This window comes from Pogona vitticeps, chromosome 1, assembly GCF_051106095.1.
Source record: "Pogona vitticeps strain Pit_001003342236 chromosome 1, PviZW2.1, whole genome shotgun sequence".
Lineage (NCBI taxonomy): Eukaryota > Metazoa > Chordata > Lepidosauria > Squamata > Agamidae > Pogona > Pogona vitticeps.
This window is the reverse complement of record NC_135783.1, coordinates 41098247-41110791: the sequence shown is the minus strand read 5'-3', so window position 1 is coordinate 41110791 and position 12545 is coordinate 41098247. Positions and strand designations below refer to the sequence as shown.

The 12545-nt window shown below is 36.7% G+C and overlaps 1 protein-coding gene across 1 annotated transcript in view; it reads left to right on the top strand.

Annotated features, from left to right (window-relative positions):
* PPP1CB (protein phosphatase 1 catalytic subunit beta) overlaps positions 1-10718 on the top strand; it is a 34862-nt gene extending 24144 nt beyond the window's left edge. The window contains exons 3-8 of the mRNA XM_020793104.3: positions 569-799; positions 1017-1121; positions 6076-6147; positions 6584-6735; positions 7802-7936; positions 9017-10718. Of these exons, the coding sequence (XP_020648763.1) occupies positions 569-799; positions 1017-1121; positions 6076-6147; positions 6584-6735; positions 7802-7936; positions 9017-9121 (800 nt within the window). The 3' untranslated portion in view covers positions 9122-10718. The remainder of the gene's footprint in view (positions 1-568; positions 800-1016; positions 1122-6075; positions 6148-6583; positions 6736-7801; positions 7937-9016) is intronic.
* Positions 10719-12545: the final 1827 nt, after the last annotated feature.

Sequence of the window (12545 nt, the reverse complement as noted above, 5' to 3'; positions counted from 1 at the left end):
ACTTTTTTAAAAAACTATTTAATGCTACCAAATGATTGCTACCAGTTGGGATATTTTACTGGCTGTGGTAACGTAACAGGGCTGTTTAACTGTTGCATGCCATATTCTGCTTCCACAAAGCACAAATAAGTTACTTTAGTGTGAGGTCAGAAAACCGTGTATTACACACATGGATGGCTCTTGGGAGTTGGGATAAACAACAATGGCTCACCTTTTTAAACTTCTTGCAGAACTCCCTGAAACATTATCAGGAAAAAAGGGGAGAGGGAAATCTGATTTTTTAACATTGGTGAACATTTTTGTGAAACACTTTCTGCTGTACATAAACTTTGCCTCAGTCGTACTAAGCTTAAATACCGTGGTAATCAGGGTTTTATTCTTGAATCTAGGTCTCAACTTTAGAAGTTATTCTTCTACTAGGAAAGTGCTTCAGATAAATAATCTTTTATCTCCTCCTTTACTATTCCATCTTTAGAATGAGTCATATGTAATAATAATGGCTTCATAATATGACATCCATCTCTCTCTCTCTCTCCCTCTCTCTTTCTCTCTCTCTCTTTTTTTAAAGGTGACATTCATGGCCAGTATACAGATTTACTTCGATTGTTTGAGTATGGGGGATTTCCACCAGAGGCAAACTACCTTTTTCTGGGAGATTATGTTGACAGAGGAAAACAATCCTTGGAAACCATCTGCTTGTTACTTGCATATAAAATCAAATATCCCGAGAACTTTTTCCTCCTGAGAGGAAATCATGAATGTGCTAGTATTAATCGCATATATGGATTCTATGATGAATGTAAGTAAAAATTGCTGTGAATTATTCCTACATTCACCCATATGATAAAAATGTCTGTACTGCTTTAAAACTTGGTTGAAAACTTTGTCCTAGTGCTTATGAAATATCTTTTTAGAGAAGTAATGGCTAGGGTCAGCTATGTAACATTAATTTTTAGGGTCATATCTTATACTGAATAATCTGGAAATGATAATGTAAAATGCTATTTTTCCAATAGGTAAACGGCGATTCAATATAAAGCTTTGGAAGACATTTACAGACTGCTTTAATTGCCTACCTATTGCAGCCATTGTAGATGAGAAGATTTTTTGCTGTCACGGAGGTAAGCAAATTGCTCTTTTTGAACTGGTTAAATTAAACCTTTTCAGAGTTTTGTCAAATGTATGCAAACATTATCTTTGTTTTGTGCCTCATACCAAACTCAGACAGCATTTGAAATACATCATAAACATGCCTTAGAATAGCACCGTTTTCCAGGAATCCATCCAAGCAGATCAGTGGCCAGTTCAGCTCCTTCAAGGGAGCCATAAAGCTTTCCAACAGGGCATGGGAGTTTAATTCATTTTCTGAGTCCTGAAGAAGACCAGAGCTATAAATTGGAAGAGGTCAAGCAAATATGTCAACCTGTAGGCCTTTTGATCTCGGATCCTGCTCCACGGTTTACAATATAGTGGTGCCTCGCATTACGAGCCCTCTGTTTTACGATGAAATCGCTTTATTATTTATTTTTTTATTATTTACAATATTTTTAGCCGCACCATTACCAGTGGCTTCTGGGCGGCGTACAACATTAAAACTTAAAAACATTAAAAACATTTTAAAAGACAATATAAAATGTCATATATTAAAACAATTTTTAAAATATTGAAAATTAATATGTCCTGCTGCTCATGTGGCCAGCTAGGGAATACTGTTTAATTAAAATGCTGGTTGAACAGAAAGGTCTTTGCCAGGCGCCGAAAAGCCAAAAGTGTCGGAGCCAGGCAGATCTCTACAGGGAGGGCATTCCAAAGTTGGGGGGCAACAGCCGAGAAGGCCCTATTTCGACATGCCAACCCCCTCACCTCTTTCAGGCTTTACATTGAAGGTTTTGTGATCGCAAAAGTGATTGCAAAACAATGTTTCCTATGTGGGAATTTCACTTTGCGATGATCAGTTCTCTGCTTCGGGAACCGATTCTCGCAAAACGATGATTTTCAGCCAGCTGATCAGCGGTTTCAAAATGGCCGCCGGGTAAAAAAACATGGTTCCCCGCTCTTTTCTGGGACGGATTCCTCGCTGCACAGGTAGTGAAAATGGCTACGCTATGGAGGATCTTCGCTAGACGGTGAGTTTCAAGCCCCTAGGAATGCATTAATCGGGTTTTAATGCATTTCTATAGGCTTTTTAATTTCACATTACGACGTTTTTGTTCTACAGCGATTTCGCTGGAATGAATTAACTCATAATGCGAGACACCACTGTATCAGTCATTTACCATTTGTGACACCTTAAAAACTAGCTGATATATTTTAATGTGAGCTTTCATGAACAAGTCCACTTCCTCAGACTAAGTTAATGTTGACTCAATGATTGCAACATCTAGGTGCTGCCAGTTTTCCTTAATGCTCCTGTCTTTAAAGACAGAGGTGTACAGTGGTGCCTCACTTAATGAGCGGCCCGTTTAACGATGAATCCACATAGCAATTGAGTTTTTGCGATCTCAAAAGCGATCGCATTGCGATGTTTTAAATGGGGGGAAATCACTTTGCGATGATCGTGGGGAAGCACCATCCAATCAACTTTGCTGAATTTGGCTGAATCTGAGCAGAAAATATATCCCTATACACTTCAGATTCATCCAGTTGCTTCACTCTTCTGTCATCACGAAACACTAGTGAACCAGTGCCATTGGAAGCAATGCATGTCTATGCCATCACACTGCCTCCAATGTGTTTTACAGATGATGTGGTATGCTTTGCATCTTGAGCCATTCCAAGACTTCTCCATACTTTTTTTCTTCCAATTATTCTGGTACAGGTTGATCTTAGTTTTATCTGTCCAAAGGATGTTGTTCCAGAACTGGGCTTTTAAAAATATATTTTGGAAAACTGTAATCTGCCCTTTCTGTTCTTGAGACTTATGAATAGTTTGCGCCTTGTGGTGAACCCTCTGTATTTGCTCTTGTGAAGTCTTCTCTTTATGGTAGATTTGGATAGTGATATGCTACATGCTGGAGAATGTTCTTCATTTAGCTGGATGTTGCGATGGGGTTTTTCTTTACCATGGAAAGGATCCTATGATTGTCTCTCATGGATGTCCACGCTTTTTTGTGTTGCAGAGCTCACCAGTGCGTTCTTTTTATCTCATAATGTACCAAATTGTTGATTCAGTTGATTTGGCCATTCCTAATGTTCTTCTCTCTCTCTCTGCCTAAGGATGGCCTGTTTCACTTACATTGAGAGCTCCTCCTTTAAATTCATTTTGTGGGTTCACAGCAACACTTTCCAAATGTGAATAACACACCTGGAATCAACTCCAGAGCTTTTACCTGCTTAATTGTTATGAAATAATGAATGAATAGCCCATATCTGTCCATGAAAGAGCTTTTGAGAATTAAAGAGGGGGATACATATTAAAGAGCGTAATTACTAAACCTTTCCTCCAATTTGGATGGGAATACCTGAAATTAAAATTGAGAGACTGCACTTTAAACCCATATTCATTGTTTAAGTGTAATTTGAATATATTTTGGTAAACACCCAAAATAACAAAACTTCTCAGTGTACAATTATTTCCAGACCTAAGTGCATTCTAAAACAGATGGTTCTCTAGTTTAAACAGTGAAGGGGAAAATAAAGCCTCTGATCGATACAACTAACATACAAAAGACAAGGAAGAAGTAAAACACACATTAACACAGTCTGTCAGTATTTAACCTCTGATGTTTCAGTATGCAACAAATATGTTCCACAAATGTATGGGGAAGCAAATTCGCAATATATGTGTTCACACCAAAACTAACACTTGTGTGGTACTTCATTAATAAACTCTATACATTGGTCTATTCCTGTAGTTTAACAGTGTCCATTAGAATCATGTTCAGAATCTGCAAAAAGGTATGTAGCACCAAAGGATTATACAAACTACCCCAGGACATGCACCAAAAGAAGCTATGTTCAAAAAAATTGATACATTTTTCAATACAATATGTCTAGACTAAAGAAAACACAAAAATAATACTGAGCAAAAACAGAATTCTGTATCACTCTTTGTATAAATTTATTTACACTAGCAAATAACCACACACAAACCTGCCTCCCACTGCACTCTCTCAGCAGAATGGATTCTATCAGCAAAACAAATTTCTACCCAACCCAGACCACCTACACGCACACCCAACATATCACCAATGAAATCTGGCAAGAGTTGGCCTGATTAAACATCAAGCATTACCAGAAAATAGGGTTTAATTATAACAAGCAACACCAAATGCATGCATACTTAAGTTAGAACTTTAGAATGAATAGGATGTAAAGTGCTGTAATAACCAGATCTTGATTTTGGTTTAAAGAGCTTAAAACAAAATAACTAGCTAAAAATAGTTTTAAAAATACCAATGATAACATGTTTTTCTGTGTAGAGACTGGAGTTACTATATATTTCAAGAGAAGTAAAACATTCAAGAACTGTTACTGTTAGAAAACAGCGTTATGTGAGCATACATTTCTGACTCAAAACAGGTATGAAATGTGATACTAGTAAGCTAGCACATTAAAAAAGAATTTCTACTTGACAATACCAAAAAGAGAATCCCATAGCACAGAAACGTGAAGTATACTTAGAGTGGGGGGATGCATATTTTACAACTAACATTTTCTAATCAGAAAAGTCTTTGCATTATACTAAAATGTTTTAACCAAATTTTGAATCATTAAGGAGAACAAGTAACAATGGGCTAAACCAGCTGTATGCCTAAGACCGTAAAGAACTTTCCTTCCCCCTCCTCCATGAAGCCTTGTGAAGGGGATTTTACAGGTGTCCACTATTCTGCTCAACTACTGGATCCTACACCATGTTTTCACCAACATTTGCAAAAAATCATTACGGAGTTGTTTTCAAGCTTGACTCCCATTAAATACAACAGAATGTCATGTAGTAACTGGAACAAGGGAGCTAAATGGTCCCAATGCAAGCAAAGAACATGTACAGTGGTGCCCTGCATGACATCGATAATCTGTTCCGGGAAAATCGCTGTTAAGCGAAATCGTCATCATGCAAAAAGCCTTTTCCCATTGGAATGCATTGAACCTCGGTTTAATGTGCTCCAATGGGGAAATTACCTCATCATCCAGCGAAGATCGCCCACAGGGAAGCAATTTTGCGAGTGCTGATCAGCTGTTAAAATGGCTGCCCTGCGAAGCATGGGTCTGGACTTAAAGCTTTCGAAGTAAGTGAGATATATATTCGGAGTGGTTTTAGCGGTTAGACACCTCCAGTGAGTTTCCATGGCTGACTGGAGATTCAAACCCAGGCCTCCAGAGCCCTCGGGGAGAGAGAGCCAGCGCCGAAGCACAGCTCATTGGTGGTGCCTCGGCTCTCTCTCTCTCTCTCTCTCTGGAGTATTCTGCAATGGCTGAGTCAATACCTGATCTGAACCCTATTGAGCATGCATTTAACTTTCTGAAAAAAAAACTTATGGCAGAAAGACCCACGAGCAAACAATCAAAGACAGCTGCAGTAAAGGCCTGGTAAAGCATCTCAAAGGAGGAAACCCAACGTTTGGTGATGTCCATGTGTTCCAAACTTCAAACGGTCGTTTCCCAAAAAGGATTCTCTACGGAATATTAAAAATGGACATTTTATTTATAGTTGTGTTAATGTTTCCAATTACGTTTGAGCCCCTGAAATAAGGGGACTGTGTATGAAAATGATTGTCATTACTAAATGTTTTATATGATACTTTTGTTCAACCCCTTGAATTAAAAATGAAAGTCTGCATCTTGGTTACATTTCAAATCCATTGTGGTGGTGTACAGAGCCAAATTGTGTCATTGTCCAATGTTGAAGCTAGTCCTGTCTCTCAAAACTTGTTGCATTATTTTCAGAAACATGGTGGTTCTGGTTACCAAGCAGTTGTTTTAGAAGTGATTGGACCATATAGTGGGGTGTAATTATAAACAGAAAGTGGCTGCCTGACTAACTGCAGTAGAAACTGGCAGCGAAGGCTGTCTAAATTCTTTTTGTTTACCATCTTCTACAAACAAAATTAATATTATGTCCCTTAATGTTGACAGGACTGTCACCAGATCTGCAGTCTATGGAACAGATCAGAAGAATTATGAGACCCACAGATGTCCCTGATACAGGTGAGACCTGCAAAAATGGCTGCTCATTTTAAAGAATTTTGAAACATTTGTGTGGTATGTAGTAGTATGTGTGAGAGTTTTTCTGCAATTCCACTTTAAATAGCATGTTCTGAGATCATTTACCTTTCCGGTTCTGAGACAGTGCATGGAATAACATAAATCTTTAGGATCTAAACTACATCTCATTTTTTCTGTTAATGGAAAATGAATATAGAGAAATAATGCATTGTCAGCTGAAATCTGTGTATATCAGATTGTGTATGCGTTTTTAGATGGAAGCTGTTAAAATTAACATAGGGTCCAGTTGTGCTTCCTTAAATTGAAACAGGAGTGCATTCAGAATCTCTAATAAAACATGCCTAGCAAAAAGAAATAATATGCCAGTTATACATTTGGACAGTTTCTAAGGTGCTCATGCTCATTCTCTTTTTGTAAGGCTTGCTGTGTGATCTGCTGTGGTCTGATCCAGACAAAGATGTGCAGGGTTGGGGTGAAAACGATCGTGGAGTCTCTTTCACTTTTGGAGCTGATGTAGTCAGCAAATTCTTAAATCGGCATGATTTGGATTTAATTTGTCGAGCTCACCAGGTATGAATATACTACTTTTCAGTTTTGACTGGTTTTGCGTATCTTTAAATTGTGGAAGTCTACTTGCTGCATGGAAGCCAGTGCAGAATGTGATTATATGCTGGCAAATGGGTGAGGAGGTGCCAAGGAGGCTGCAAACAGCTCCTCTGCTACTGATGCAACCTGTCTGATTCGACCTAAGATGTGATTTAGTTATTATATTGGGACCAACTATGTTTCCAGGTTTCTCTGTATGTAGATATTTCTCAGTCTTAGGACTGTGGTTTTGAAAAAAGGGTTACAAAAAGTTGAAGACTTGCAGTACATCTAATAATTCATTTCAGTCTCTAGTTAATACAGCACCTTCTCTTTGTTAGGTTTTAATTTAAATATTAAAATGTTATGTTGTGTATCATAGCTTCCAGGCATAGGATTTACTACAACTGGCAAGTTTTAGTAGGAATTTCCCCCAGCTACAATTCTGGTTGATTTAGCCAAAAACACAAAACAAAACAAAACAAAACAAACAAAAACAAAAAACCCATCTCCTATTAAAGGAGTTTCAGGACTACAGACAGACATTAAATCATGGAAACATGTGGAGTTTTCCAGGTTCCATGGGAATAGCAAAGCATTATGAGTGATAGGTTTTTTGAGAGATACCCTCTGTAGGGCAGGCCTAATGGACAGAGACTGCTGTACCCTAACGTTTTGCTGTTCACAAAGGGAACCTTGATGAGGAACAGTTGAGGATCCTGTAGGGTGGATTTGATAAAATTGATTTAAATCACCATTTAAATTTTTTTTATTGTATTTTTTGATGATTGAAATTTTAAAAATTGAGTTTTTAAATTTAAATGGTGATTTAAATCATTTTCTTTAAATTGATTTTTTAAAATCTACCCTGATTCTGAAACTGCTCAAACAATTGGACTTCTACTTGAGGGAATTCCTGCTGTTGTAAAAAATAATAATTAAAAATCCCATGCCTAATTGTTGCTATTTTCTTAGCCAAAATGCTTATTCTATAATATATGCAGATGTATTTTAGCTACATTATCTTGACTGTGCATACCTTTCTTGACAGGTGGTTGAAGATGGCTATGAATTCTTTGCTAAACGACAACTAGTTACCCTATTTTCTGCTCCTAATTACTGCGGAGAATTTGACAATGCTGGTGGCATGATGAGTGTGGATGAAACTTTGATGTGTTCTTTTCAGGTATGATAATCAAGAATGTCATCTATCTCTTGACATTTTTCTTGTAAAGAATATAGGACAAGAGCGGTTTGAAAGAATATTCTTGGTAAATGTGATATTTTGTCTAATAAAGTGCTAAGTCTAATGACTAGTTGCTAGGCTACTGCTGGTAAGCATAGAATACTAAGGTAAATATTTGCTTGAAGAACTGGGGTGGAAGAGGGTATGGTTCTTGCTGGAGTATCTCAATTTGGGGGAAACTGATATGTATGAAGTAACTCTGGCCTGCTTTGCATGTAATGTGTTCTGTTCACAAGTAGGAATGTGTCCATGTAAAGCATTGGGCTCAAGTTACTCTTCTCTCCTCTATTGGAGCCAGGAGGAAGGGAAAAAACTAGAATTCAGTTTCATTTTTATATCACCATTAGATGTAATGATGCTGTTCTGTTCAGTTGTTAAAGAGACCAACATCAGCCCTTGGATTATTTTTCTACTTTGTTTAGCCAGTCAGTTTCTTTTAAGCTAAAACGTTTGATGCACATATAGGAAAGAACCAGCAGTCTGTTGCAAAACAAGTAAATTATTGTTTATTTCTCCTCCGGAATATTTCTTATTTGTGAATGGTGCATGCAAGTCTTGCTCTTTGCATAGACCCATTTCTTGCTTGAAATATAGTGTGAACTGTTAAATGAAGATCACCCCACTGAGGTGTTCTGAATGAGTTGGGTTTGAAGTGACTGGTTCTCTGAGAGTGTTTTACATAGAATATGTTGGTTTATGTAGCCCAGTATTGTCTATTGTAATTGGTAATAGTTCTCCAGGGGTTTTGGCAGAAGTCTTTTTCAGATTATTTAATCAGAAATGTTGGATATTAAACATGGAATTTCTGTTTACCACACATGTGCTCACCTTGACTTGTGGTATTTCACTGATTTAGTTAGTTGGCAAAGTCTGTTATTACAAACTGTGTGTCCTGCATAAGAGTAGTTTAATGAAATTGCTCAAACAATCAGCAGAGAAGTCAATCTTTGGAGTTTTTCATAATTTAATGGAAAAATTCTGGAGTCCTTTTTATAACACATAATTCTTCTTCCTCTTAAGATCTTGAAGCCATCTGAAAAGAAAGCAAAGTACCAGTATGGTGGACTGAATTCTGGACGCCCGGTCACTCCACCTCGCACAGCTAATCCACCGAAGAAGAGGTGAAGAAAGGAACATTGTGGGGAAAAAAACACCCAACATCAGATCTATTAAGGACACAACTCCATATATACAGTATATAATAAGTGTGCACTGTAAAATCATCCAGCCATTTGACACCCTCTATGATGTCACATCTTTAACTTAAAGAGACGGGTAAAGGATCTTTAATATTTTCTAGTTGACAGATGTGCAACACTATATTGTAACAAGTATACTCCAAGTTCTATTAACCAACATAGAGTAAAGTCAGATCTAAACAAATTCTTTTGGTTTCATAATCACATCACTTTTAAAGTTGACCAACATCCCAATTTAAGCTTGATGTAATAGGTAAATCAGATGAGAGCATGATGTTTCATTTGTGTAATGTGGTCTTACTGTTGCTTGATTGCTTTTATTTCTATTATTTTGTAGTTGAATGATGGCAAAGTATCTCTAGTCATGTTCCCTGGCTGAAAATGAATTATGGAAAAGATTTTTGAGCAGCTTCTGTTCTTCTTTTCCTGATAATCTTGCTTACTAAACATCTGCCCCTCTTCTGGAGTATAGTGGCTAAAAACAAACGCAGCTCAACCTCGTGACTTCAGTATCTCTCCTTACCCAGACAGCTGTCATTATTTCTCATGAAACAAAACTCCCTGCTTTTTATTGTTGACTGCCACAGAATGAATTTGTGCACGGCACCATTTTAAACTAACATTAAACACACAATTGCACCCCATTTAACTAACATAGGGCAAGATTGGGTATTATTAGTTGATAACTTGATTATGTGGTACCTTGCATTAGTTTTTATTAGCATGAAACACCTTTTGGCATGCTTAGCTTCCTGATAATGCCATACTTACATTAAAGTGCATTTTGCATAGCTCACCAAACGTGAAGGTCCCTCTCTGACAAGCCGTAAAAATCTAGCCCTGTTCCCCCCTGCACTCTGCCCTGGGCTCCAGGAGGGTGTATTTAAATGGATGTTGATAAATGAGCATTAGATTAACTATGGCTAGTGGTGGTTGGACTGTCTAATATTGCCATGTGAATGTTCTACATGATTGTAAGGCTTATGTCACTAAAGATTATATCCTCTGGATTTCCTTGATCAAAGTTCATATACTATTGTAGAAACTTCTGCTTTGTAGTGTATTATAGTAGCAATAATTTCTGTACATGATCCAGATTTGCAGTATTTCTTTTCCCATTTTCCTTTCTTAAAAGGTTCATATTGAAAAATGACAATGTGTAAAAATATGTGCAAAATTTGTAAGAGGATAAAAATTGAAATGCAGAGACTTCATTGGAGAAGAATACAAATTTTTATTGAGCATTGTCAAATTTGTAAGGTTCTTTAGGAGGGAAGCTTCTAATTTATACCATAATAATTGTGCAACAGTAAATGTAAAATTCTTTAATACTGTCTTTACAAATGTTAAATTGAAGATTCTAATAACTTGCATTATATGAAATGGCACATATTTTGCAAGTATCCTGGCAAAGTGAAAAGTTCTTTAAAATGACTTTACGTCTCTTTTCTAACTCCATTTTGTTTTAAACACATGTTAAATGTAGTTTTTTTCATTTAGTAAAGTTGTTTAATTGATTTGAAGTCTGACTGGTTATTCTAATCTAATTATTCATGAAAGAGAAGGGCATGCATTAGAAGCTCTGTGGACAAAAGTTTAATATTGACTAACATGAATGTTCTTTAATTGGTACTTTCAAATACATCAGCCCTGTGATCCTTTTCTGAAGTGGTAGAACCCAATTATGTAATTACAAAAATGTGTGGTGCCAAAGCAGCTTAAAAAAGGTCCTCGGCCGATGAATGGTTGACTAGCATTGTGTTTCTCCAGTGCAGTGGCACTGTGTTCTCCTCTTATTACAAAGGAAAGTATTACTTATTCCATCACTATATGAATGTAATGCAAGTGGTGATTAGAAGTGTCAGTGGAAAATTTTGTTAGCCATGTTTTTCTGAAAGGTGGGTGATAGGTTTTGGATTTGTTCTTTTTCGTTTGGAGGGTTTTTTATTTTTGTTTTGTTCTTTCCTATACTGTAGAGCTCCCTTATTTCAGATAATATATGGAAGTGGTTAAAACCAGTACTTTGATGTACACAACTGGGCTTACATTCTTCTGGAAAACTATCATTACAACACTACCCATCTTGAAGGACAGCAACATTTGTATTTATGAGTCTGTTGTAATTGGTATTCTTTCCACTGCCTCACTTGTCACTTCTTAATGTTGATAAGATACTGTATTTTTATTACAAGAAAAACCAGTGAGGAATGTAATGGCTAAAAACTACCATTTAAGATCTTTCTCTTATAAATGTCAATTCCAGAGACCATACTCTTCGACACTACCTAAGACTACCCATTGTTTCATTTTAGATTTCATCCACTAATACAAATGCTGGTCTCCATAACATGATGGTGAGCTGTTGCTTTTGTTAGCAGATGTCTCCAGTAATTTCAGTATGAAAGTTCAAGTGATATATGTCATTTTCTTTGCTTTGCAGTTTGCTTTAAATGTTTCGGCTATGAGTATATATCCTTTCTGTATAATCAGAATGGAATTAGTAATGTATTGCGCATGATTATTTTAAATCTAAGTACTACTTTATTGTCTGTCTAAATATTACTTTACACTCTGTCCTTTTTCCTACTCCTTTTTGAATAAAAAGGAAAGAAGACCCTTTTATTGCCACTCTCCCATAAAAAAACTTGTGTGTCACTTTTTGTTAGTATTTGCCCACACCTGACTTGTAAGTAACCCCTACTTACTATGGGGTGGTTTGGTTCCTATCATTGTTCTTTCATAATGTATTATGAAAGCAATTTGATTAAAGACAAGTGTTGTGCAATAAGGGACAAGCTGTCGAATTCCCAGATAAAATCAGTTCACTGGATGGTTCTTGAACAAATTGTACAAATGACCTGTTTGCTTTCTTCACATGTGTGAATGCACAGAAATTGTTTGAAACTCATCTGAGTGATGCAGAACATCACATTTGAACGAGCTGTGCCTTGCTAGCTTAGAAGAATATTGAGTTTTGGGAATAATTATTACCAAATCTTCTGATTATTCAAGTCTCTTATTTTAAAATGTTCACTTACTTCAGTCTCGGAGTCCAATACATATTCTTTTTGAAGAGAATTTCCCTGGTAGTTCCATGTACATGTGAAATCAATTGCTGATTTGATGGTTCCAAAATGATGTACCGTATTTTTCGCACCATAAGACACACTTTTCCCCCACAAAATGGGGGTGGAAAGTCTGTGCGTCTTATGGAGCAAAGAAAATAGATTATATTTTCCTGTTTGCTTCTCCTAAAAAATTGGTGCGTCTTATGGAATGGTGTCCTATGGAGCGAAAAATATGGTAACTTTAAATACCTGTGACATTATTATATGAAGTCTGAGACATAT